The 27,008-nt window shown below is 38.9% G+C and overlaps 1 protein-coding gene across 4 annotated transcripts in view; it reads right to left on the bottom strand.

The window, feature by feature from the left end:
* The window catches only part of RNF13 (ring finger protein 13), a 224,435-nt gene that overhangs the window by 72,634 nt on the left and 124,793 nt on the right, over positions 1-27,008 (bottom strand). For 2 of the 4 annotated variants that reach the window (XM_036896400.2, XM_036896403.2), the window contains one exon: positions 23,777-23,864. In XM_036896400.2, the coding sequence (XP_036752295.1) occupies positions 23,777-23,864 (88 nt within the window). Of the gene's footprint in view, positions 1-23,766; positions 23,865-27,008 lie in introns of all 4 variants that reach the window. The other 2 variants (XM_036896402.2, XM_036896401.2) reach the window with 1 other exon arrangement.

Genomic DNA, 27,008 nt, shown 5'->3' with positions numbered 1-27,008 from the left:
TTTGCTGTATTCCGATATCAGTTCTAGTAGTTTTGGGGTGGAGTCTTTAGGGTTTTTTATGTACAGTATCATGTCATCTGCAAATAGTGACAGTTTAACTTCTTCTTTACCAATCTGGATTCCTTGTATTTCTTTATTTTGTCTGATTGCCGTGGCTAGGACCTCCAGTACTATGTTAAATAACAGTGGAGAGAGTGGGCATCCCTGTCTAGTTCCCGATCTCAGAGGAAATGCTTTCAGCTTCTCGCTGTTCAATATAATGTTGGCTGTGGGTTTATCATAGATGGCCTTTATTATGTTGAGGTACTTGCCCTCTATTCCCATTTTGCTGAGAGTTTTTAACATGAATGGATGTTGAACTTTGTCAAATGCTTTTTCAGCATCTATGGAGATGATCATGTGGTTTTTGTCTTTCTTTTTGTTGATGTGGTGGATGATGTTGATGGACTTTCGAATGTTGTACCATCCTTGCATCCCTGGGATGAATCGCACTTGGTCATGGTGTATGATTTTTTTAATGTATTTTTGAATTCGGTTTGCTAATATTTTGTTGAGTATTTTTGCATCTACGTTCATCAGGGATATTGGTCTGTAGTTTTCTTTTTTGGTGGGGTCTTTGCCTGGTTTTGGTATTAGGGTGATGTCAGCTTCATAGAATGAGTTTGGGAGTATCCCCTCCTCCTCTATTTTTTGGAAAACTCTAAGGAGAATGGGTATTATGTCTTCCCTGTATGTCTGATAAAATTCCGAGGTAAATCCATCTGGCCCGGGGGTTTTGTTCTTTGGTAGTTTTTTGATTACCACTTCAATTTCGTTGCTGGTAATTGGTCTGTTTAGATTTTCTGTTTCTTTCTGGGTCAGTCTTGGAAGGTTGTATTTTTCTAGGAAGTTGTCCATTTCTCCTAGGTTTCCCAGCTTGTTAGCATATAGGTTTTCATAGTATTCTCCAATAATTCTTTGCATTTCCGTGGGGTCCGTCGTGATTTTTCCTTTCTCGTTTCTGATACTGTTGATTTGTGTTGACTCTCTTTTCTTCTTAATAAGTCTGGCTAGAGGCTTATCTATTTTGTTTATTTTCTCGAAGAACCAGCTCTTGGTTTCATTGATTTTTGCTATTGTTTTATTCTTCTCAATTTTATTTATTTCTTCTCTGATCTTTATTATGTCCCTCCTTCTGCTGACCTTAGGCCTCATCTGTTCTTCTTTTTCCAATTTCGATAATTGTGACATTAGACCATTCATTTGGGATTGCTCTTACTTTTTTAAATATGCTTGGATTGCTATATACTTTCCTCTTAAGACTGCTTTTGCTGTGTCCCACAGAAGTTGGGGCTTAGTGTTGTTGTTGTCATTTGTTTCCATGTATTGCTGGATCTCCATTTTGATTTGGTCATTGATCCATTGATTATTTAGGAGCGTGTTGTTAAGCCTCCATGTGTTTGTGAGCCTCTTTGCTTTCTTTGTACAGTTTATTTCTAGTTTTATGCCTTTGTGGTCTGAAAAGTTGGTTGGTAGGATTTCAATCTTTTGGAATTTTCTGAGGCTCTTTTTGTGGCCTAGTATGTGGTCTATTCTGGAGAATGTTCCATGTGCACTTGAGAAGAATGTATATCCCGCTGCTTTTGGATGTAGAGTTCTATAGATGTCTATTAGGTCCATCTGCTCTACTGTGTTGTTCAGTGCTTCCGTGTCCTTACTTATTTTCTGCCCAGTGGATCTATCCTTTGGGGTGAGTGGTGTGTTGAAGTCTCCTAGAATGAATGCATTGCAGTCTATATCCCCCTTTAGTTCTGTTAGTATTTGTTTCACATATGCTGGTGCTCCTGTGTTGGGTGCATATATATTTAGAATGGTTATATCCTCTTGGTGGACTGAGCCCTTTATCATTATGTAGTGTCCTTCTTTATCTCTTGTTACTTTCTTTGTTTTGAAGTCTATTTTGTCTGATATTAGTACTGCAACCCCTGCTTTCTTCTCACTGTTGTTTGCTTGAAATATGTTTTTCCATCCCTTGACTTTTAGTCTGTACATGTCTTTGGGTTTGAGGTGAGTTTCTTGTAAGCAGCATATAGATGGGTCTTGCTTTTTTATCCATTCTGTTACTCTGTGTCTTTTGATTGGTGCATTCAACCCATTAACATTTAGGGTGACTATTGAAAGATATGTACTTATTGCCATTGCAGGCTTTAAATTCGTGGTTACCAAAGGTTCAAGGTTAGCCTCTTTAGTATCTTACTGCCTAACTTAGCTCGCTTATTGAGCTGTTATATACACTGTCTGGAGATTCTTTTCTTCTCTCCCTTCTATTTCCTCCTCCTCAATTCTTCATATGTTGGGTGTTTTGTTCTGTGCTCTTTCTAGGAGTGCTCCCATCTAGAGCAGTCCCTGTAAGATGTTCTGTAGAGGTGGTTTGTGGAAAGCAAATTCCCTCAGCTTTTGTTTGTCTGGGAATTGTTTAATCCCACCGTCATATTTGAATGATAGTCATGCTGGATACAGTATCCTTGGTTCAAGGCCCTTCTGTTTCATTGTATTAAATATATCATGCCATTCTCTTCTGGCCTGTAGGGTTTCTGTTGAGAAATCTGATGTTAGCCTGATGGGTTTCCCTTTATAGGTGACCTTTTTCTCTCTAGCTGCCTTTAAAACTCTTTCCATGTCCTTGATCTTTGCCATTTTAATTATTATGTGTCTTGATGTTGTCCTTCTTGGATCCTTTCTGTTGGGGGTTCTGTGTATTTCCGTGGTCTGTTCGATTATTTCCTCCCCCAGTTTGGGGAAGTTTTCAGCAATTATTTCTTCTAAGATACTTTCCATCTCTTTTCCTCTCTCTTCTTCTTCTGGGACCCCTATAATACGGATATTGTTCCTTTTGGATTGGTCACACAGTTCTCTTAATATTGTTTTACTCCTGGAGATCCTTTTGTCTCTCTCTATGTCAGCTTCTATGCGTTCCTGTTCTCTGATTTCAATTCCATCAATGGCCTCTTGCATCCTATCCATTCTGCTTATAAACCCTTCCAGAGTTTGTCTCATTTCTGCAATCTCCTTTCTGGCATCTGTGATCTCCCTCCGGACTTCATCCCATTTCTCTTGCGTATTTCTCTGCATCTCTGTCAGCATGTTTATGATTCTTATTTTGAAATCTTTTTCAGGAAGACTGGTTAGGTCTGTCTCCTTCTCTGGTGTTGTCTCTGTGATCTTTGTCTGCCTGTAGCTTTGCCTTTTCATGGTGATAGGAATAGTTTGCAGAGCTGGGACGAGTGACGGCTGGAAGGACTTCCTTTCTTGTTGGTTTGTGGCCCTCCTCTCCTGGGAGAACAGCGACCTCTAGTGGCTTGTGCTGCGCAGCTGCGTCCAGACAGGGTTTCTGATTCCTGCCCAGCTGCTATGGAGTTAATCTCCGCTGTTGCTGTGGGCGTGGCCTGGCTCCGGCAGCTACTCCAAAATGGTGGAGTCGCGTTGGAGCAGGAGCTGCTGGGAGGCTATTTATCTCCGTAAGGGGCCTCCCTGCTCCCTGCAGCCCAGGGGTTAGGGTGCCCAGAGATCCCCGGATTCCCTACCTCTGGATTAAGTGACCCGCCCTGCCCCTTTAAGACTTCCAAAGAGCACCCGCTAAAACAAAACAACGACCACCAAAAAAAAAAAAGAAAAAAATTTTTAAATTAAAAAAAAAAAAAAATTTTTTTTAATTAAAAAAAAAAAAGGGTGGTCGCTCGTTTTTCTTTGTTCTCCGGTGCCAGCCTCAGGCCTCTGCTCACCGGTCTTGCTGCCCTGTTTCCCTAGTATTGGGGTCCCTATCCCTTTAAGACTTCCAAAAAGCGCTCGCCAAAACAAAGCAGCAAAAAAGAAAAATGGTCTCGCGCTTTTCTTATGTCCTCCGGCGCACGGCCTCCAGTGTCCGCTCACTGTTCTTGCTGCCCTGTTTTCCTAGTATTGAGGGCCCTGCACTCTGGCCCGGATGGCTGGGACTGGGTGTTCGGCAGCCCTGTGCTTCGTCTCCCTCCCGCTCTGCCTATTCTTCTCCCGCCGGGAGCTGGTGGGATGGGCGCTCGGCTCCCGCCGGGCCGGGGCTTGTATCTTACCCCCTTCGTGAGGCGCTGGGTTCTCTCAGGTGCGGATGTGGTCTGGATATTGTCCTGTGTCCTCTGGTCTTTATTCTAGGAAGGGTTGTCTTTGTTATATTTTCATAGATATATGTTGTTTTGGGAGGAGATTTCCGCTGCTCTACTCACGCCGCCATCTTCCGCCCCTCGGTATATTTTTCACAATAACTTTATTCTACAATTCTTTAAAAAAATTCATATTTATTATTTATTTAAAATGTGGGGGAATACAAGTAAGGAAAACAGAATACAACCATAATCCTTTCCACCCAACTGTCAAAGGTTTTATTTGAAGTAACAAACTTCTGTAAATTTGGGAAGATGCATACAATTACGTAAACACCACAACAATCAAGATATAGTGTTCTATCACACCCCCCACCGAAAATTCCATTGTGCCCCTTTATATAATCAACCCCTACCCCCAATCTTAGCAACCACTGATGAGTTTTTCTTTAATCTTTTATAAGACAAGTTTTATGGTTTTAAAGTCCTGTTATCCTAGGTAGAAGTACATTTTTTTCACTTCCAGATTATGCAAATATAATCATTCATTCTTACACTTTCTTTTTCTCTACCTCATGCACACATCATATAAACCTGAGAAAGTCAGGAACCAAAATGGTTAATACAGGAATGTTTAATCACTATTTTTATATCAATGGGATAAATGAAATTTTAATTTTTTTATCAGTGGGATCATACAATAATGGAAAAAAGTTTAAGCTGTTTTTTCACTTGATATACCTCAGATATCCTGTCATGTCAATAAACATTCACACCTAGTCATTTTTAATAGTTGCATCTGTACTATTATGTAATAGTTATGTAATCATATGTATTTGGGGGAGATATTTCCTATCTTCCTAGGAGAGCTTTCTCTATCACATACTAGTTTAAAATTTATTTGATAATTAAAAACTGGAATTACGTACATATCCTGTGTAAAATATTTTACTGTTTCATGACGAATCTCTGAAAAACTCAAAAAGGAAATTTTGTCTTCTAACTACTGGCTTATAGTTATGGGAAGTAAAATAACTTCTCTGTGTAAGATAACTAAAGAGATATAAAAAGCTCCTCAGTTTAGTCAGAAAATTAAGAAGAGGGAAAATGATGTATGCAAATACAAATAGCCATCTTGGAGACTTTACAACATTATTTACTACTGAAAACAAAGCCAAACATGTTCTAGGTTTAGGTTCACAAAATATTTATAAAAATTAAGTTTTAATTCCGATCCACAAAAAGAACTCTAAGAAGTATACATTGCCAAAGAGTATTATCATGATTATCATGATATATGATACAATGTGTAGCCCCAACCTCTCCAGATTCACTGCCTGGCCAATAGCTCCACTTGATTGCCTAATAGATGTTCAAACTTAATGTTTCTCAAGCAGAATTCTCAATGTCCCTTTTCCCTCAAGCAACCCTACTCCAGTTTTTCTCATCTCTGTAAACAGCATGACTCTTCACCTAATTTCTCATACAAAACATCTTGGAGTCATTTCTGACTCTTCCCATTCCTTTAGTCCTACTTCAAATCCTATCGACTTTAAACTGTATCCGTAACTCTATCACTCCTCATTACAGCCACTGCTAATATGCAAAACCACTATCACTTCTTGAATGGCTGTGTAGCAGCGCTTTTTAACTGGACTCTCTGTGGGAACTCTTGCCCATCTTCCACCTTCAATCTATTCTCCAAAGAATAGCCAAAGTGATCCTTTTAAAATGTCAGATCACGTCACACCTCTCCTTAAAATTTAATGGAGAGCAAAGGTCCACCTTTCTGTAAGACCCAACATGATCTGGCACCTGGCTCCCTCTCTAACTCCATTCCCTGATACTCTCTCTCTCCCTTATTCACTCTACTCCAGACATTGTGGCTTTGCCTTGAAAACACCAAGTATGCTCTCTCTCTGAGCCTTTGTATTGGCTTGCTGTTCCTTTTCCATGGAACACTCCTCCAGAAATATGCCTAGCTTAGCCTCTCACTTTAGACCAACACTAAATATCAAGGCCTCATAAAAGCTTTATCTGACCACCCTATCTAATATAGCGACCCTTGTCTCATTGTTGTCACTCTACATCCCTTTAGCCTGACATGATTTTCTTCATGGTGCTTATGGCTACTTGACATATAGCATACCTCTTTGATTCAGTGTTCATTTCCTCTCTCCCATCCTAGAATGCAATAATAATAATAACAGCAGCAACAATGATAATAATAATAGCTAAATAACCATTAAATGATTACTAAGAACCAGGCAGTCTTCGAGAGAGGATTAAAGATGGCAGCATGAGAGGTGAGACAGAGAACTACTCCTAAAACCACATATAATATGAAAATACAATTAACACATCTAATCCTGAAAGAACAACAGGAAAGAAGACTGCCCAGACTGCATACACCTGGAGAAAAGAACAGACCTCACGGAACAGAGTAACGTACCAAAGCCATGACCTGGCAGGACCCAAGCCCTTCCCTCACCCCAGCTCACCAGTGGGAGGAAGAGAAATGGAGCGGGGAGTGAGTGGAGGCCTGAACACCTAGTTCTGGAGATCTGTTCTGGGAGCACAAATCTACATTGTGTGGTGCTTTGGTGATTAGTGGGGTTGGAAAGCTAAGACAGGCAGAATACCTGGAGAGACTGACATTCCAGCTGCCTGTGGAAAACAGTGATCCATATCCAGGTGCTCTGGGACAAAAGAAAGGTGGGCAGTCTGAGAGACTTCCTAACACCAAGGGGACTACTAAAGGGGCAAGGATTGCACAGAGCTTACTGCTCACGAGAAAGGACAGGCAAACAAAATTGTCCAGGAGCATTCTTCCCAGCAGGTTGGGAACTTTCAGGAGCTGCAGGTGCTCCATCCCCCTGGCTGGCTACGCAGCTCCAAGGCCCGCAACCGTGACACGCAGCCTGCTGCACCTTCCTCCTGGCCAGCCAACCCCTGGCTCACAAACAGGCAGCCCCTGCCCTGGCATTAGGCCAGCCAGAGGGAAGCCCCATGTACAGCTTTACATCGTAAAGCACAGATGCTTACACCTGTGTGTTTGGCCCACTGCTTCTGGCACCGGAGACAGGCATAGCAGCTGGGAAGCAGGAAACAGCTCTTTCCTCCCCACAGGCACCAACACCGCTCCCCTGCAAACGGCGACAATACACCAGGGGCTGAGCAGCTCCAGAGAGGAGAGCTTCTGGGCACTAGAGGGCACCACATAAAATTATGAAATGTCAAAGGAACCTGGTTCAAACCAAAATCGTACAAACATCAGAAAGAGTCAAGTGAAACTGATCTCATTAATCTTCCTGAAAGAGATTTCAAAATAAAAAATCATAAACATGCTCACGAAACTACTGAAAAATATTCAAGAACTCAGGAAATAATTCTGGTTGGACATCAAATCATTAAGGAATACAAAGGAGGGTTTTAAAAGCAGATTAGATACAGAGGAGGAGACGATATATGAAACAGAAATTAGAGAAGAGGAATACAAAGAAGCTGAGGTATAGAGAGAAAAAAGGATCTCTAAGAATGAAAGAACGGAGAGAAATGGGTGACCAATTCAAAAGGAACAATATTCATATTATAGGGGTACCTGAAGAAGAAGAGAGAGAAAAAAGGTTAGAAAGTATCTTTGATGAGGTAACTGCTGAAAACTTCCCAAATCTGGGCAAGAAGATAGTCTCTCGGGCCAAGAGGTGCACAGATCTACCAACACAAGGGACCCAAGGAAGACAACATCAAGACATATAATAATTAAAATGGTAAAGATCCATGTAATTGTATATTAATGATACCAAAAAAATACAAATGGAAAAAAAATTAAATTAAAAAAGTAAATAAATAAAATGGCAAAGATCAAAGATAAAAACAGACTATTAAAAGCAGCCACAGAGAGAAATAAGATCACATACAAAGGAAAGCCCATCAGGCTATCATCAGACTTCTCAGTAGAAACCTTACAGGCCAGATGGGAGTGGCATGATGTATTTAATTCAATGAAGCAGAAGGGCCTCAAACCAAGAATACTCTATTCAGAAACATTATCATTTAAATTTGAAGGAGGGATTAAACAATATCCAGATAAGCAAAAGCTGAGAGAATTTACCTCCCCCAAACTGTCTCTACAGTGTATTTTGGAGGGAATGCTATATAAGGAAGTGTTCCTAAAGCTAAACAGCTGTCACAAGGGGTAATAAAACCACAGTAAAGAGAGTAGAACAGCTGATCACTAAGCAAATGCAAAATTAACTACCCACAAACTCAATCAAGGGACAAAGAGTACAGAATATGATAACTAATATACAAAGAATGGAGGAAAAAGAAAAGGAGGGAAAAAAAAGGAACTTTCAGATTGTGTTTGTAATAGCATACTAAGTGAATTAAATTAGACTCTTAAATAGTAAGGAAGTTAACCTTGAACCTATGGTAACCACTAATCTAAAGCTTGCAATGGCAATAAGTACATACCTATCAATAATCTTCCTAAAAGTAAATGGTCTGAATGCACCATTCAAAAGACATAGAGTCACTGAATGGATAAAAAAACAAGACCCATCTATATGCTGCCTACAAGAGACTCATTTCAAACCCAAAGACATACACAGACTGAAAGTAAAGGGATGGAAAAAAACATTTCATGCAACTAATAGGGAGAAAAAAGCAGAAGTTGCAGTACTTGTATCAGACAAAAGAGACTTCAGAACAAAGAAAGTCATGAGACAAAGAAGGACATTACATAATGATTAAGGGGTGAATCCAATAAGAAGATATAACCATTATAAATATCTATGCACCCAACACAGAAGTACCTACATATGTGAAACAAATACTAACAGAACTAAAAGGGGAAATAGAATGCAATGCATTCATTCTAGGACACTTCAACACTCCACTCATGCCAAAGGACAGATCAACCAGACAGTAAATAAGTAAGGAGACAGAGGCACTGAACAACACATTAGAACAGATGGACCTAACAGACATCTACAGAACTCTACACCCAAAAGCAACAGAATACACATTCTTCTCAAGTGTACACAAACATTTTCAAGAATAGATCATATACTAGGCCACAAAAAGAGTCTCAGTAAATTCAAAAAGACTGAAATTGGACCAACCAACTCCTTAGATCACAAAGGTATGAAACTAGAAATAAATTACACAAAGAAAATGAAAATCCCACAAACACATGGAGGCTTCACAACATGCTACTAAATAACCAATGGATCAATGACCAAAAAAATCAGAGATCAAGCAATATATGGAGACAAATGACAAAAATGATTCATACCACAAAATCTGTGGGAGGCAGCAAATCTCGTGCTAAGAGGGAAGTATACTGCAATACTGGCCTAACTCAGGAAAGAAGAAAAATCCCTATGAACAGCCTAAACTCACAATTAACGGAACTAGATAAAGAAGAACAAATGAGACCCAAAGTCAATAGGAGGGACATAATAAAGATTAGATCATAAATAAATAAAATCAAGAATAAAACAATAGAAATAATCAATGAAAGCAAGAGCTGGTTCTTTGAGAAAATAAACAAAATAGATAAACCCCTAGCCAGACTTAGCAAGAAAACAAGAGAGTCTACACACATAAAGAGAATCAGAAATGAGAAAGGAAAAATCACTACAGACACCACAGAAATACAAAGAATTATTAGAGAATACTATGAAAAATTATGTAACAAACTGGATAACCTAGAAGAAATGGACAACTTTCTAGAAAAATACAAACTTCCAAGGCTGACCCAGAAAGAAACAGAATATCTGAACAGACCAATTACCAGCAATGAAATTGAATTATTCATCAAAACCTATCTAAAAACAAAATATCAGGACCAGATGGCTTCAGCACAGAATTTTATCAAACATTTAGTGAAGACCTAATGCCCAACCTCCTTAAACTTTTCCAAAAAGTAGAAGAGGAATATTTCCTAACTCATTCTATGAGGCCAGCATCACTGTAATACCAAAACCAGGCAAAGACACCACAAAAAAAGAAAATTACAGACCAATATCCCTGATGAACATCAATGCAAAAACACTCAACAAAATACTAGCAAACCAAATTCAAAAATACATCAAAAAGATCATGCATCATGATCATGATCATTCCTCAAAAACCCAACCATAGTCCAGGGATGCAAGGATGGTACAATATTAGAAAATCCATCAACATCATATACTACATCAACAAAAAGAAGGACAAAAACCACACAATCATTTCCATAGATGCTGAAAAAGCATTCAACAAAATTCAACATCCATTCATGATAAAAACTCTCAACAAATGGGTATAGAGTGCAAGTACCTCAACATAATAAAGGCCACATATGACAAACCCACAACCAACATCATTCTTAACAGCGAGAAGCTGAAAGCCTTTCCTTTAAGATTGGGAACAAGACAAGGAAGGATGTCCACTCTCCCCACTTTTATTCAACATAGTTCTGGAGGTCCTCACCATGGCAATCAGACAACATAAATAAATAAATAAATAAAAGGCATCCAGATTGGCAAGGAAGTTAAACTGTCACTATTTGGAGATGACATGATATTGTACATTAAAAAAACCTAAAGAATCCACTCCAAAACTACTAGATCTAATATCTGAGTTCAGAAAAATTGCAGGATACAAAATTAATACACAGAAATCTGTTGCATTCCTATACACTAACGATGAACTAGCAGAAAAAAATCAGAAAAGCAATTCCATTCACAGTTGCATCAAAAAAAATAAAATACTGAGGAATAAATCTAACCAAGGAAATGAAAGACCTGTACTCTGAAAACTACAAGACACTCATGAGATAAATTAAAGAAGATGGAAACACATCCCATGTTCATGGACAGGAATAATTAATATTGTCAAAATGCCCATCCTGCCTAAAGCAATCTACAGATTCAATGCAATTCTTATCAAAATACCAACAGCATTCTTCAATGAACTAGAGCAAATCATTCTAAAATTCATATGGAGCCACCAAAGGAACCCTGAATAGCCAAAGCAATCCTGAGAAGGAAGAATAAAGCTGGGGGGATTACACTCCCCGACTTCAAGCTCTACTACAACGCCACAGTAATCAAGACAATTTGGTACTAGCACAAGAACAGACCCATAGACAAATGGAACAGACCAGAGAGCCCAGATAAAAACCCAACCATATATGGTCAATTAATATACGATAAAGGAGCTATGGACATACAATGGGGAAATAATAGCCTCTTCAACAGCTGGTGTTGGCAAAACTGGATAACTACATGCAAGAGAATGAAACTGGATTATTGTTTAACCCCATACACAAAAGTAAACTCAAAATGGATCAGAGACCTGAATGTAAGTTATGAAACTATAAAAACTCTTAGAAGAAAACATAGGCAAAAATCTCCTGAATATAAACATGAGCAACTTCATCCTGAATGCATCTCCTTGAGCAAGGGAAACAAAAGCAAAAATAAACACCTAGAACTACATCAAACTAAAAAGCTACTGTACAGCAAAGGACACCATCTACAGAACAAAGAGGCATCCTACAATATGGGAGAATATATTTGCCAATGACATATCTGACAAGGGGTTAACATCCAAAATATATAAAGAACTCACATGCCTCAACACCCAAAATGCCAATAACCCAATTAAAAAATGGGCGGAGGATATGATGAGACAATTCTCCAAAGAAGAAATTCAGATGGCCAACAGATACATGAAAAGATGCTTCACATCACTAATCATCAGGGAAATGCAAATTAAAACCACAATGAGATATCATAACCTCATACCAGTAAGGATGGCCAGCATTGAAAAGATTAAGAACAACAAATGCTGGCAAGGATGTTAAGAAAAGGGAACCCTCCTACACTACTGGTGGGAATGTAAGCAAGTTCAATCATTGTGGAAAGCAATATGGAGGTTCCTCAAAAAACTAAAAATAGAAATACCATTTGACCTGGGAATTCCACTCTTAGGAACTTACCCGAAGAAAACAACTTCTCAGATTCAAAAAGACATAAGCATCCCTATGTTTATCGCAGCACTTTTTACAATAGTCAAGATATGGAAGCAACCTAAGTGTCCATGAGTAGATGAATGGATAAAAAAGATGTGGTACATATACACAATGGAATACTATTCAGCCATAAGAAAGAAACAAATCCTACCATTTGCAACAACATGGATGGAGCTGGAGGATATTATGCTCAGTGAACTAAGCCAGGAGGAGAAAGACAAGTGCCAAATGATTCCCCTCATTTGTGGAGTAAAACAATGAAGCAAAACTGAAGGAACAAAACAGCAGCAGACTCACAAATTCCAAAAAGGGATTAGTGGTTAGCAAAGGGGAGGGGTATGGGAGGGTGGCTGTGGAGGGAGGGAGAAGGGGATTGAGGGGTATTATGTTTAGTACACATGGTGTTGGCGGGTCATGGGGAAGACAGTGTAGCACAGAGAAGGCAAACAGTGAATCTGTGGCATCTTACTACACTAATGGACAGTGACTGCAATGACTATGGGGGAAGGGACTCGAAAACATGGGTGAATGTAGTAACCACATCGTTTTTTCATGTGAAATCTTTATAAGAGTGTATATCAATAATACAATAATACAATTAATAAAAAAAGAAAAAGAAAAAGAACCAGGCAGTCTTCTACATGCTTTATATATACTAATTTATTCAATCCTTACAACAACCCAATGAGGTAAGTACTATTATCATCCCCATTTTACAGATCACAAAAATGAGGCACAGAGATTTCAGGTGATACATGCAAGGTTACACAGCTAGTAAGTAGTAGAGCTGGGCTTCAAACCCTGGGAGGCAATACACAGAAACCGTACTCTTCATTACTGCATTCTGCTACTTTAGTGAAAGGTATGCGGGTAGAGCCTGAAACTGTCATCATTTCCTGCTGGAATCATGGTTCCTAATAGTATATGATGCAGAGTAGGCAGTAAAAAAATATTTGAAGGGAGAAAGCAAGGAAAAAAGAAGACAAAAACTCAGACATACTGATAATCTGCCCTGGTTATACAGTTAGGACTTTGCACAGCCTAGACTTAAACTTGAGGTTCTGACTCTAATCTAGGCCCTTCTCACCTGCCATGGCATGGGTTCTCTCATACACCTGCTCTCATATGATCTTCACAACCTTGTCAGGTCAAATTAAAAACTTCAGTTATTCACACTTTCAGCTGAAAATAAAGGACTTAGAAAGTGTATGTAACTCTCCTAAGGGCACAGACTAGTTCATATATCAACTAACCTGAAATCAACCCACATTTTCTGGTTCTGAAGTTGATACTGTCTGCACCACATTCTGCTGCCTCCTGAAGATGACAAATGACATTGGTTCACTGACTTAACCCACCCTAAGTCCTAGCTGAAATAAAAAAAGACACATTGTCCATTTGTGTAAAATGTTGGCAGCAAGAGGCTTTTAAAATTTCCTTTTGTTTTGAGGTATTTGAACTCTGCTTTTAGAACACATGCAATATTCCTTATGGCTATGGAGTAAGCCTTAAAAAGCAGTACAGATACATGCCTGTTTTAATTAATCCATGCCTTCCCTTCCTCTACCAAGTAATAGCAAAGAAAATGGTAAAGATCTTTATATGTTCAAACTATAAGCAAGCACAGAATAAAACATCACAGAAAGTAATCCAAACACTAAAGTCAAGACCAAAATTCTGAGCAATCTTTGAAATACAGTAATTCACTAGAACGTTTCCATGGCAACAGTATATGTGCTTTTAATATTTGCACATTCTCCTTAATAACTGACATGGTTATCACGAAAAGCTTTTATGGTATTGGACAAAACAGGTGTTAAAGGAACTGACACTTCCTGCTTGTAAATTTTTTTATTGAAAACATCAAAAAAGTAAACAGTTTACAAATACTACTCAGTTTGTTCAACCTAAAACCCTTGAGGTCTTGAGGGTTGCTAAACCCTGGCCTCAAGCCTTCAGCAAAACACAGAGTCAGTAACTTACTCAAAGTTAAACAGCTAATACGAGTGGGAGCTTCAATCTGAATTGAGACCTATTTCTAAAATATGTATACTTTCCATTTTACCAGTAATGTAAATGGTCAAAAAAGTTACTGATCTGGGAGAGGCGGAAGATGGCGGCGTGAGGAGAGCAGCGGAAATCTCCTCCCAAAACCACATATGTCTATGAAAATATAACAAAGACAATCCTTCCTAGAATAAAGACCAGAGGACACAGGACAATATCCAGACCACATCCGCACCTGAGAGAACCCAGCGCCTCGCGAAGTGGGTAAGATACAAGCCCCGGCCCCGCGGGAGCCGAGCGCCCCTCCCCCCAGCTCCCGGCGGGAGAAGGGCAGGCAGAGCGGGAGGGAGACGGAGCCCAGGGCTGACGAACACCCAGCCCCAGCCATCCGGGCCAGAGTGCAGGGCCCTCGATACTGGGAAAACAGGGCAGCAAGAACAGTGAGCAGGCACTGGAGGCTGGGCGACAGAGGACATAAGAAAAGCGTGCGACCATTTTTTTTTTTTTTTTTTTGCTTTTTTGCTGCTTTGTTTTGGCGAGCGCTTTTTGGAACTCTTAAAGGAACAGGGACCCCAATACTAGGGAAACAGGGCAGAAAGACCGGTGAGCAGAGGCCTGAGGCTGGCACCGGAGAATAAAGAAAAACGAACGACCACCTTTTTTTTTTAATTAAAAAATTTTTTTTTTTAATTAAAAAAATTTTTTTTTTTTTTTTTTTTGTGGTCGTTGTTTTGTTTTGGCGGGTGCTTTTTGGAACTCTTAAAGGGGCAGGGCGGGTCACTTAATCCAGAGGTAGGGAATCCGGGATATCTGGGCACCCTAACCCCTGGGCTGCAGGGAGCAGGGAGGCCCCTTACGGAGATAAATAGCCTCCCAGCAGCTCCTGCTCCAACGCGACTCCACCATTTTGGAGTAGCTGCCCGAGCCAGGCCACGCCCACAACAACAGCGGAGATTAACTCCATAGCAGCCGGGCAGGAAGCAGAAACCCTGTCTGCGCGCAGCTGCCCAGCACAAGCCACTAGAGGCCGCTGTTCTCCCAGGAGAGGAGGGCCACAAACCAACAAGAAGGGAAGTCCTTCCAGCCGTCACTCGTCCCAGTTCTGCAGACTATTCCTATCACCATGAAAAGGCAAAGCTACAGGCAGACAAAGATCACAGAGACAACACCAGAGAAGGAGACAGACCTAACCAGTCTTCCTGAAAAAGAATTCAAAATAAGAATCATAAACATGCTGACAGAGATGCAGAGAAATACGCAAGAGAAATGGGATGAAGTCCGGAAGGAGATCACAGATGCCAGAAAGGAGATCGCAGAAATGAAACAAACTCTGGAAGGGATTATAAGCAGAATGCATACAATGCAAGAGGCCATTGATGGAATTGAAATCAGAGAACAGGAACGCATAGAAGCTGACATAGAGAGAGACAAAAGGATCTCCAGGAGTAAAACAATATTAAGAGAACTGTGTGACCAATCCAAAAGGAACAATATCCGTATTATAGGGGTCCCAGAAGAAGAAGAGAGAGGCAAAGAGATGGAAAGTATCTTAGAAGAAATAATTGCTGAAAACTTCCCCACACTGGGGGAGGAAGTAATCGAACAGACCACGGAAATACACAGAACCCCCAACAGAAAGGATCCAAGAAGGGCAACACCAAGACACATAATAATTAAAATGGCAAAGATCAAGGACAAGGAAAGAGTGTTAAAGGCAGCTAGAGAGAAAAAGGTCACCTATAAAGGGAAACCCATCAGGCTAACGTCAGATTTCTCAACAGAAACCCTACAGGCCAGAAGAGAATGGCATGATATATTTAATACAATGAAACAGAAGGGCCTTGAACCAAGGATACTGTATCCAGCACGACTATCATTCAAATATGACGGTGGGATTAAACAATTCCCAGACAAACAAAAGCTGAGGGAATTTGCTTTCCACAAACCACCTCTACAGAACATCTTACATGGACTGCTCTAGATGGGAGCACTCCTAGAAGGAGCACAGCACAAAACACCCAACATATGAAGACTCGAGGAGGAGGAACAAGAAGGGAGAGAAGAAAAGAATCTCCAGACAGTGTATATAACAGCTCAATAAGCGAGCTAAGTTAGGCAGTAAGATACTAAAGAGGCTAACCTTGAACCTTTGGTAACCACGAATTTAAAGCCTGCAATGGCAATAAGTACATATCTTTCAATAGTCACCCTAAATGTTAATGGGTTGAATGCACCAATCAAAAGACACAGAGTAACAGAATGGATAAAAAAGCAAGACCCATCTATATGCTGCTTACAAGAAACTCACCTCAAACCCAAAGACATGTACAGACTAAAAGTCAAGGGATGGAAAAACATATTTCAAGCAAACAACAGTGAGAAGAAAGCAGGGGTTGCAGTACTAATATCAGACAAAATAGACTTCAAAACAAAGAAAGTAACAAGAGATAAAGAAGGACACTACATAATGATAAAGGGCTCAGTCAAACAAGAGGATATAACCATTCTAAATATATATGCACCCAACACAGGAGCACCAGCATATGTGAAACAAATACTAACAGAACTAAAGGGGGATATAGACTGCAATGCATTCATTCTAGGAGACTTCAACACACCACTCACCCCAAAGGATAGATCCACTGGGCAGAAAATAAGTAAGGACACGGAAGCACTGAACAACACAGTAGAGCAGATGGACCTAATAGACATCTATAGAACTCTACATCCAAAAGCAGCGGGATATACATTCTTCTCAAGTGCACATGGAACATTCTCCAGAATAGACCACATACTAGGCCACAAAAAGAGCCTCAGAAAATTCCAAAAGATTGAAATCCTACCAACCAACTTTTCAGACCACAAAGGCATAAAACTAGAAATAAACTGTACAAAGAAAGCAAAGAGGCTCACAAACACATGGAGGCTTAACAACACGCTCCTAAATAATCAATGGATCAATGACCAAATCAAAATGGAGATCCAGCAATACATGGAAACAAATGACAACAACAACACTAAGCCCCAACTTCTGTGGGACACAGCAAAAGCAGTCTTAAGAGGAAAGTATATAGCAATCCAAGCATATTTAAAAAAGTAAGAGCAATCCCAAATGAATGGTCTAATGTCACAATTATCGAAATTGGAAAAAGAAGAACAGATGAGGCCTAAGGTCAGCAGAAGGAGGGACATAATAAAGATCAGAGAAGAAATAAATAAAATTGAGAAGAATAAAACAATAGCAAAAATCAATGAAACCAAGAGCTGGTTCTTCGAGAAAATAAACAAAATAGATAAGCCTCTAGCCAGACTTATTAAGAAGAAAAGAGAGTCAACACAAATCAACAGTATCAGAAACGAGAAAGGAAAAATCACGACGGACCCCACGGAAATGCAAAGAATTATTGGAGAATACTATGAAAACCTATATGCTAACAAGCTGGGAAACCTAGGAGAAATGGACAACTTCCTAGAAAAATACAACCTTCCAAGACTGACCCAGAAAGAAACAGAAAATCTAAACAGACCAATTACCAGCAACGAAATTGAAGTGGTAATCAAAAAACTACCAAAGAACAAAACCCCCGGGCCAGATGGATTTACCTCGGAATTTTATCAGACATACAGGGAAGACATAATACCCATTCTCCTTAGAGTTTTCCAAAAAATAGAGGAGGAGGGGATACTCCCAAACTCATTCTATGAAGCTGACATCACCCTAATACCAAAACCAGGCAAAGACCCCACCAAAAAAGAAAACTACAGACCAATATCCCTGATGAACGTAGATGCAAAAATACTCAACAAAATATTAGCAAACCGAATTCAAAAATACATTAAAAAAATCATACACCATGACCAAGTGCGATTCATCCCAGGGATGCAAGGATGGTACAACATTCGAAAGTCCATCAACATCATCCACCACATCAACAAAAAGAAAGACAAAAACCACATGATCATCTCCATAGATGCTGAAAAAGCATTTGACAAAGTTCAACATCCATTCATGTTAAAAACTCTCAGCAAAATGGGAATAGAGGGCAAGTACCTCAACATAATAAAGGCCATCTATGATAAACCCACAGCCAACATTATATTGAACAGCGAGAAGCTGAAAGCATTTCCTCTGAGATCGGGAACTAGACAGGGATGCCCACTCTCTCCACTGTTATTTAACATAGTACTGGAGGTCCTAGCCACGGCAATCAGACAAAATAAAGAAATACAAGGAATCCAGATTGGTAAAGAAGAAGTTAAACTGTCACTATTTGCAGATGACATGATACTGTACATAAAAAACCCTAAAGACTCCACCCCAAAACTACTAGAACTGATATCGGAATACAGCAAAGTTGCAGGATACAAAATCAACACACAGAAATCTGTGGCTTTCCTATATACTAACAATGAACCAACAGAAAGAGAAATCAGGAAAACAACTCCATTCACAATTGCATCAAAAAAAATAAAATACCTAGGAATAAACCTAACCAAAGAAGTGAAAGACTTATACTCTGAAAACTACAAGTCACTCTTAAGGGAAATTAAAGGGGACACTAACAGATGGAAACTCATCCCATGCTCGTGGCTAGGAAGAATTAATATTGTCAAAATGGCCATACTGCCCAAAGCAATATACAGATTTGATGCAATCCCTATGAAACTACCAGCAACATTCTTCAATGAACTGGAACAAATAATTCAAAAATTCATATGGAAACACCAAAGATCCCGAATAGCCAAAGCAATCCTGAGAAAGAAGAATAAAGTAGGGGGGATCTCACTCCCCAACTTCAAGCTCTACTATAAAGCCATAGTAATCAAGACAATTTGGTACTGGCAAAAGAGCAGAGCCACAGACCAATGGAACAGACTAGAGAATCCAGACATTAACCCAGACATATATGGTCAATTAATATTTGATAAAGGAGCCATGGACATACAATGGCGAAATGACAGTCTCTTCAACAGGTGGTGCTGGCAAAACTGGACAGCTACATGTAGGAGAATGAAACTGGACCATTGTCTAACCCCATATACAAAAGTAAACTCAAAATGGATCAAAGACCTGAATGTAAGCCATGAAACCATTAAACTCTTGGAAGAAAACATAGGCACAAACCTCTTAGACATAAACATGAGTGACCTCTTCTTGAACATATCTCCCCGGGCAAGGAAAACAACAGCAAAAATGAGTAAGTGGGACTATATTAAGCTGAAAAGCTTCTGTACAGCAAAAGACACCATCAATAGAACAAGAAGGATCCCTACAGTATGGGAGAATATATTTGAAAATGACACATCCGATAAAGGCTTGACGTCCACAATATATAAGGAGCTCTCACGCCTCAACAAACAAAAAACAAATAACCCAATTAAAAAATGGGCAGAGGAACTGAACAGACAGTTCTCCAAAAAAGAAATACAGATGGCCAACAGACATATGAAAAGATGCTCCACATCGCTAATTATCAGAGAAATGCAAATTAAAACTACAATGAGGTATCACCTCACACCAGTAAGGATGGCTGCCATCCAAAAGACAAACAACAACAAATGTTGGCGAGGCTGTGGAGAAAGGGGAACCCTCCTACACTGCTGGTGGGAATGTAAGTTAGTTCAACCATTGTGGAAAGCAGTATGGAGGTACATCAAAATGCTCAAAACAGACTTACCATTTGACCCAGGAATTCCACTCCTAGGAATTTACCCTAAGAACGCAGCAATCAAGTTTGAGAAAGACAGATGCACCCCTATGTTTATTCCAGCACTATTTACAATAGCCAAGAATTGGAAGCAACCTAAATGTCCATCAATAGATGAATGGATAAAGAAGATGTGGTACATATACACAATGGAATACTACTCAGCTATAAGAAAAGGGCAAATCCAATCATTTGCAGCAACATGGATGGAGCTGGAGGGTATTATGCTCAGTGAAACAAGCCAAGCGGAGAAAGAGAAATACCAAATGATTTCACTTATCTGTGGAATATAAGAACAAAGGAAAAACTGAAGGAACAAAACAGCAGCAGAATCACAGAACTCAAGAATGGACTAACAGGTACCAAAGGGAAAGGGACTGGGGAGGATGGGTGGGTAGGGAGGGATAAGGGGGGGAGAAGTAAGGGGGTATTAAGATTAACATGCATGGGGGGGTAGGAGAAAAGGGAGGGCTGTACAACACAGAGAAGGCAAGTAGTGATTCTACAACATTTTGCTATGCTGATGGACAGTGACTGTAAAGGGGTTTATAGGGGAGACTTGGTATAGGGGAGAGCCTAGTAAACATAATATTCATCATGTAAGTGTAGATTAGTGATAGCAAAAAAAAAAAAAAAAAAGGGCAGTTCCTGTGTGGTAACCTCCAACGAGTTCTACACAAGGGTATAAAGGGCATATAAAAGTGTAGGCAAAGGGTCTGTTTGTGTTTATACAGAGGATCAAAGCCTAATTGGGCTACCCCGAAAATGAACTAAGATACGATATGAAAAAGAACTTCCAACATCTGCACTCTCTGGAAGACTCATGCCAGAAAATGATCATCAAAAAACCCCAACAAAGATCCACGCACTGCTACAGCTGTAGATGCACTCATCCCACCAGTTCCTGGACTTGCCATGGGAATGAGAAAGGAGATATCTAAGCTGGCCTGTGCATACAGTAAAACAACAAAATTGGACTGGATCTATACTGTTGGAACTCAACCAAGAATTTGGAGAAGTGCAAATTGTAGCGCTCCAAAGTCTTACAACTACAAACTATTTACTGTTAAAAGAACATATGGCATGTGAACAGTCCCCAGGAATGGGTTGTTTTAATTTGTCTGATTTCTCTCAGACTGTTCAAGTTCAGTTGGACAATATCCACCATATCATAGATAAGTTTTCACAAATGCCTAAGGTGCCTAACTGGTTTTCTTGGTTTCACTGCAGATGGCTGGTAATTACAGATATGCTTTGGTTATGTAACTATACTCCTATTATGTTAATGTGTGTGTGCAATTTAAGTAGTAGCTTAAAACCTATACATGCTGAAGTTACTCTACAAGAAGATATATCAAAGAAATAATCAATCTTCCCATGTTTTCTTCCGCCTGCTACTTCTATAGCTTTTCTTCTTCCTTCCTAATTACAACCCTTAAATAGAATTCGTGCCTCATATCAAATTTACCGAGTATCATAATTCTTCCAAGTGGTAAAGATACCTCAAGACAAATGCTGGGCATAGAAGCCACAGGGCATAAATATGCAAAGAAGTAAAAAGCTAACTTTTTCAAACAATAAGGCTTCTCTCTCACTTACCAACTTCACATTTCCCTGTATGGCCCCGGAAGATGACTGGTTAGCCAGAGACGGGTAAGATTCCTCAAGGGAGGAACAACCTAAGACAGGCACAGTCGCAGGGGGGCCATCAGGTGAGAAATTGGGGATCAACAGAGGTGAGGCTTAGAACCTCACCCCCCCGTTCTGAGAGAAATCTTCTGCATACGTGGATGTTTTATTGCCCTGGTCTAGCTTGGATTAACACATAGTCTACAGGCACACACCTGATCATCTACATGTGCTCTCTTACAACACTAAACTATGTTTTCTACCTTTATCTTGTATCTACCTACCACTTCAGCATTTTATTAAAAATAATAATAATAAAGAGAGAAATGTGGTATCCACATATAAATCAAGTATAAAAACCAAATGAGTATTCATATTTGAACTGACTGTTTAGAGTTCATAATGCATGAGCAAAACCGAAAGTTTCTGTGATGACTGCCCTTGTACTGTTCACTATGTAACTTATTCATTATGTAAGAATTTGTTCTACATGTAAAAACTTGTTTGTTATGCCTCAGAAGATTGGAGACTGACAAAAATTAGGCTTGGGGTGGAATAATGATTGTGCATTGAGCATTGACTCCCCTATACAGAATTTTATTGTCGTTAACAACCATTTGATCAATAAATATGAGAGATGCCCTCACAAAAAAAAAAAAAAAAAAAAAGAAGGACAGACTTCCAATGGTAAAATAAATTAGTAACCGGGATGTAATGTATAGCATAAGGAATATAGTCAAGATATTGTAACAGCCTGGTAGGGTGATAGCTGGAACCTAGAATTATGTATATAAATGTTCTACCACTGTGTTGTACACTTGAAACTCATGTAATGTAATACTGTGTGTCAACTACCCTTCAATAAAAAATAATTATTAAAAAAAAAAAAAAAAGTTACTGATCTGGGATGTATTACATGTAATATTACTTTTCTTAAAGGGAAGTAGTTAAAAGAAAAGAAGAAAAAATGTGTCAAATCTGAAGTGACAACAGTACTACTTTATTTGGTAAGTAAAATCCCTTCATCAATTCCTCTAATTCCAGAGCGGTGGTTATCAAACAACTGAATTTAAATCAATTCTGACATTATCTACCTGAAGATACATCAGGTTAAAAGTTTAGTCTCACACTCCTGCTGCCACCCCCTTCAGAGGTCAGCTGCAGTCCAGGCTATTGTCCGTACTTCTGACCCACCAGCTGGAGACTGGACATTCCAATGACACACCCTCACTGGATTTGATTAATTTACAAGAGTAGGGCACAAAACTCCAAGAAGCATTTTACTTTCTAGATTATTGGTTTATTTTAAAAGGTTTTAACTCAGGAACGGCCAGATGGAAGAGAAACATAAGACAACATATGTGAGAAGGGCCTCAGAACTTCCATACTCTCTCCAGGCTGGCAACTCTTCCAGCACCTCACTGTGTTCACCAATCCAGTTCTGCAAACCCCATCCTTCTAGGTTTTCACGGAGGCTTCATTACATAGGCATGATTGATTAAACCATTGGCCATGGGTGTTCAATTCACCCTCCAGCCCCTTGCCCGTCCCTGGAATCAGGGCAGTGGAACTTGAAGTTACAACCCTCTAACTGCACAGTTGGTTCTCCTGGTAATAAGACCCCATCCTTAAGTGAGGGCCCAAAGCCACCTCACTGACATAACAGAAGACACCTTCATCATTCTCACTATATTAAGTGAATGAATACAGCTTAAGTCACTGATTAAAGCCAGCTATTTCATTAAAATTGGCTCATTTTCCCTACAAGCTAATATTTAGTAGGGAATAAGGAAAGATATTCCCATTTTGAATGAAAAGCTATACACATGCCGATATTATGTTAAGGTGCTAATAACTACCCTGTAAGAAAGCACAAGCACGGGGCTTCAAAATTCCACAAGAATGCAGTAGCCTCTTAAGTCTATCTACATATCCTGTAATTTAAAGTGACTCTCTAAATAAAAATTTTTCTACAGCATCTTTAACTCAGAATGTTTATCTCTATTAAAAGCTGGTTTTCAGTTTTCCTTTGGTTTTTAACCAAAATATCAACACATCTAAATGAAACACAGAGGTTGAAAAACAAAACAACAACTAACTTTGGAAACGAGTATGTCAATTCCACTTCTATTGTGAATAAATTTTCCCAGAAGGGCTAAGAATCGGAAATTATCTTTCTGATACAGAAGAAATTTTGCTCTTTAAATGGCAAATGAGAGAAAAGAAATGCTGTGAAGTTTTACTTTTGAAAGATCTGTCAAACAGGAGAGAAGAAAAGTGATACCTGTACTTACTGTCGTTGGATCCCATGCTAATGAGGTCATCAGAATCAACATTGTGAACTATGGCTGCTTTGTATCCTGCTCTCTGTGCATTTAAAACCTGCAAGTCAGAAAACAGTCATGATATGAGGAAGTACTTTGTCATAAATCTCTCAACTTCAACAAACATAAATGACTAAGTCTATCCCACACATCAAAGATTAGATTATGTATATATATAAGAATAGACCTCAAGTGTGTTTTCAAAATACAATGGACATTTTACAGTTATCAAGGACTTCTTTAGATATCTTCTTGATTTCATTCATGATATTAAATGAAATAAGAAGCAAATAAAGGATAGGGATATGAGCTAAAATACTAAGAGGATCCAAAGCAATAACTAATCTAGCTCTAAGAGGTAGAGATTTGCTGTCATCAGTGGTTGGAAACTCAAATCCACCTCTGCTACTTATTAATGGGATAAACCTGGGAGAATTATTTTTCTTCCTTGATCCTGTTTCCTGAACTTTAAAATGAGAATGACAACAATATTTTTCTCATACATAAAATAGTATTTCAAAAATTATTAATACCTTTGAATACTTTGAAAATTATATAGTTTTCAATACTTAATATGGTAATTCTTGAAATATATCATTATGCAATGATTATAGGATAAGTCTCTCAAAAGTGTTTCTTTGTAATACACTTCTAAAAAAATAGAGAAATAATTTTTTTAAAAGAATTTCCAGAAGGTCTAATATTAGTTGTTTTAGTAATAAGCATTAAAATTATTCAAAACTCTTCTGTAATTCAATAAAAATAAAACCTAAGTTCAAAAAGTAAGGGAAAGCTTAGAGTCGAGTCCCCAGGGTAAAAGGAATACCTAAGTATTCAGACTGACTGGATTTGAATGCTAAAAGACATGAGGCTCATATATTCAACCCCAATCAGGCAAGTTGGCTTTGCAAAGTAAAATTCTCTTGTACATTACTTTTGACTTCTTTAAAACTACTCCACAAATCCAAGTTAGGTATTGGAAAAAGGCAATAATGTGGATTAATCAGAATAATTTTTTCCTGTCACTTAAAAAAAACTAATATACAGGAGATAAGAGTGCCTCAAGGAATTAGTATTTTGTTCATCTATAGCCTATATAGCACCTGTGAAATAGCCTGACACAGAACAGGCACTCATTAGATATTACTTGAATGAATAAATGTATAAAAGATATGCTCAAATTAATAGCTCACATGATAACATTACAAACTCGAGAGAAAACTAGAAAGATTTTTTAATAAACTAATTAAATAGCACAAATAGTTCAGACAGGACCCACTGCTCTAATGTTAGGAATAACGGCAAGAAAACCAACCAGCCAACAAAACTATTACAAGGAATGTTCTGCAGTGCTGCAAGAAAAGGTCAATAACCAAGAAATTAAGTTTACTATTGTCATATGTTCTTTCATATACAACAATAATAGTATCATACACAGCAGTAATAATAGTATAACTCCTTTCAGGTTCCCAGATCCAATTCCAATCTGTGTGTGGGTGGGGAGAAGGGGTTTCCCCACATATAACAACAGGTAATTCTGGAACCCCAGAAGGGTGTCCGAGAACTTAATTCTGACGCTATCTGCCCAGAGACAGTAGCAGATTCCCAAATTAAGGACTCCATTCTACAAGACTACCCTCCACTCCCCACTACAGACTCCAGTCACAAGCCCCAGGCTGTTACCTGTGCTTCCAACCTACCCACTACAGATTGGAGGTTCAACCACCTCCATCTTAGGAATTCAATTAATTTCCTAGAACAGCTCACAGAACTCAGGAAAACACTTACTTATCCCAGTTTAATAAAGGATACAAGTTAACAGCCACATGAAGAAATACATAGGGCAAGGTCTCAAATAAAGGCACTTCTATCCTCGAGGAGCTTGGGGCTGGCTCCGAGGCACATGGGAGCATTCTGGTCCCTGAGCGTGGAAGCTCTGTCCCATAGTAAGGTAGGATCCAAGAGAGCAGTAAGCCCTTCTTAGCAGTTTTTGTGAGGGCTTACTGCATGGTCATGGTTGACTAAATTATTGGGCATTGGCTGATTCAACCTCTAGCCCCTGACCTAGGGTGGGGTCCAAAATACATGACAAAACATGTATTTCACCTTTAAGACGCTAGTGTTTTCAAGAATTGTGGAGAAGACCAAATATACTGGGAAATATGTATTTGGTCATCTGAATGACCAACTATGTATTTCTTATGACTCATTATAATGGAAAGTATTTTTTTGTGAATGTGTACATATTTTATTTTTAGGTGGATTTTGTTATCCAACTAAAAATGAGAAAATGCCAGTCCCCACAGCCTCTTCCCCATAGATACTACTGCTTTCCAAGGGCAGTAAAAAAATTTAAGAAGGGTATTATAGTTTCCGAACCTTTTTTCTTATTTATCACTTCTATATTGATTTATTATTTATCCATTATGTTACCACAGCACTACAGACTTCATTTATCTTTTATTTAAACAAAAGTATACTTGATTGGGGTTGTTTATTACTTAACCTGATGCTTTAATGGCTATTTCAACTATTCCCCAAAAGCTAACCAAGTGACTGAGGAGAAATGTTATTTTTACGCACTATACATTTAAAAAACAACTGTTCCCAGAGATACAACTTAATAAACAAAAGTTTTATATCAAAAGTTGTTCTGTTAATATAAAACAAGTTTTACATTTCTATTTAAAGCCATCTAATACATACAGTCCTTGAAATTACATGATTTAACTTGTTTTCTTGCAAAATATTTGCGGGCAAAGACACGAAAGGACACAGAGAAAGGTGGTCTCAGGAATCATGATAAATAATAAAAATTATAGCTTAATTCAGTATTTGTTGAGTTTCAAACAAGGAAGGTACTATTTGTCTGGCACAATGCAGAACTCAAACATGACTCAGAAACAATCATTATCCTCAAGGACATCTCAATACTCATATATACCCAAACAGGTCAGGTGCTTTCTTGACTCTATTTGCTCATGTCACCATCTCTGCTTGAAACAGGGCTTTGTATTCTGAATGCCTATCAGGCTTCCAAATTCCATTACCTCCATGAAGCCTGCCTTGTTCCATGCCCTGTTCCACATGTTGTCCCCAAGCACTCACATAAATGCTCCCTGCTTAGAGTATGTATATCAGTTTGTTCACATTTTTCTTAAAGATCTTACATGGTGTCTTATATAACACTTATGTATCTGTG

This window comes from Manis pentadactyla, chromosome 1, assembly GCF_030020395.1.
Source record: "Manis pentadactyla isolate mManPen7 chromosome 1, mManPen7.hap1, whole genome shotgun sequence".
In the NCBI taxonomy this organism is placed as follows: Eukaryota; Metazoa; Chordata; class Mammalia; order Pholidota; family Manidae; genus Manis; species Manis pentadactyla.
Note: the sequence above shows the minus strand (reverse complement) of the source record. Positions and strands in the feature narration are given on the sequence as shown.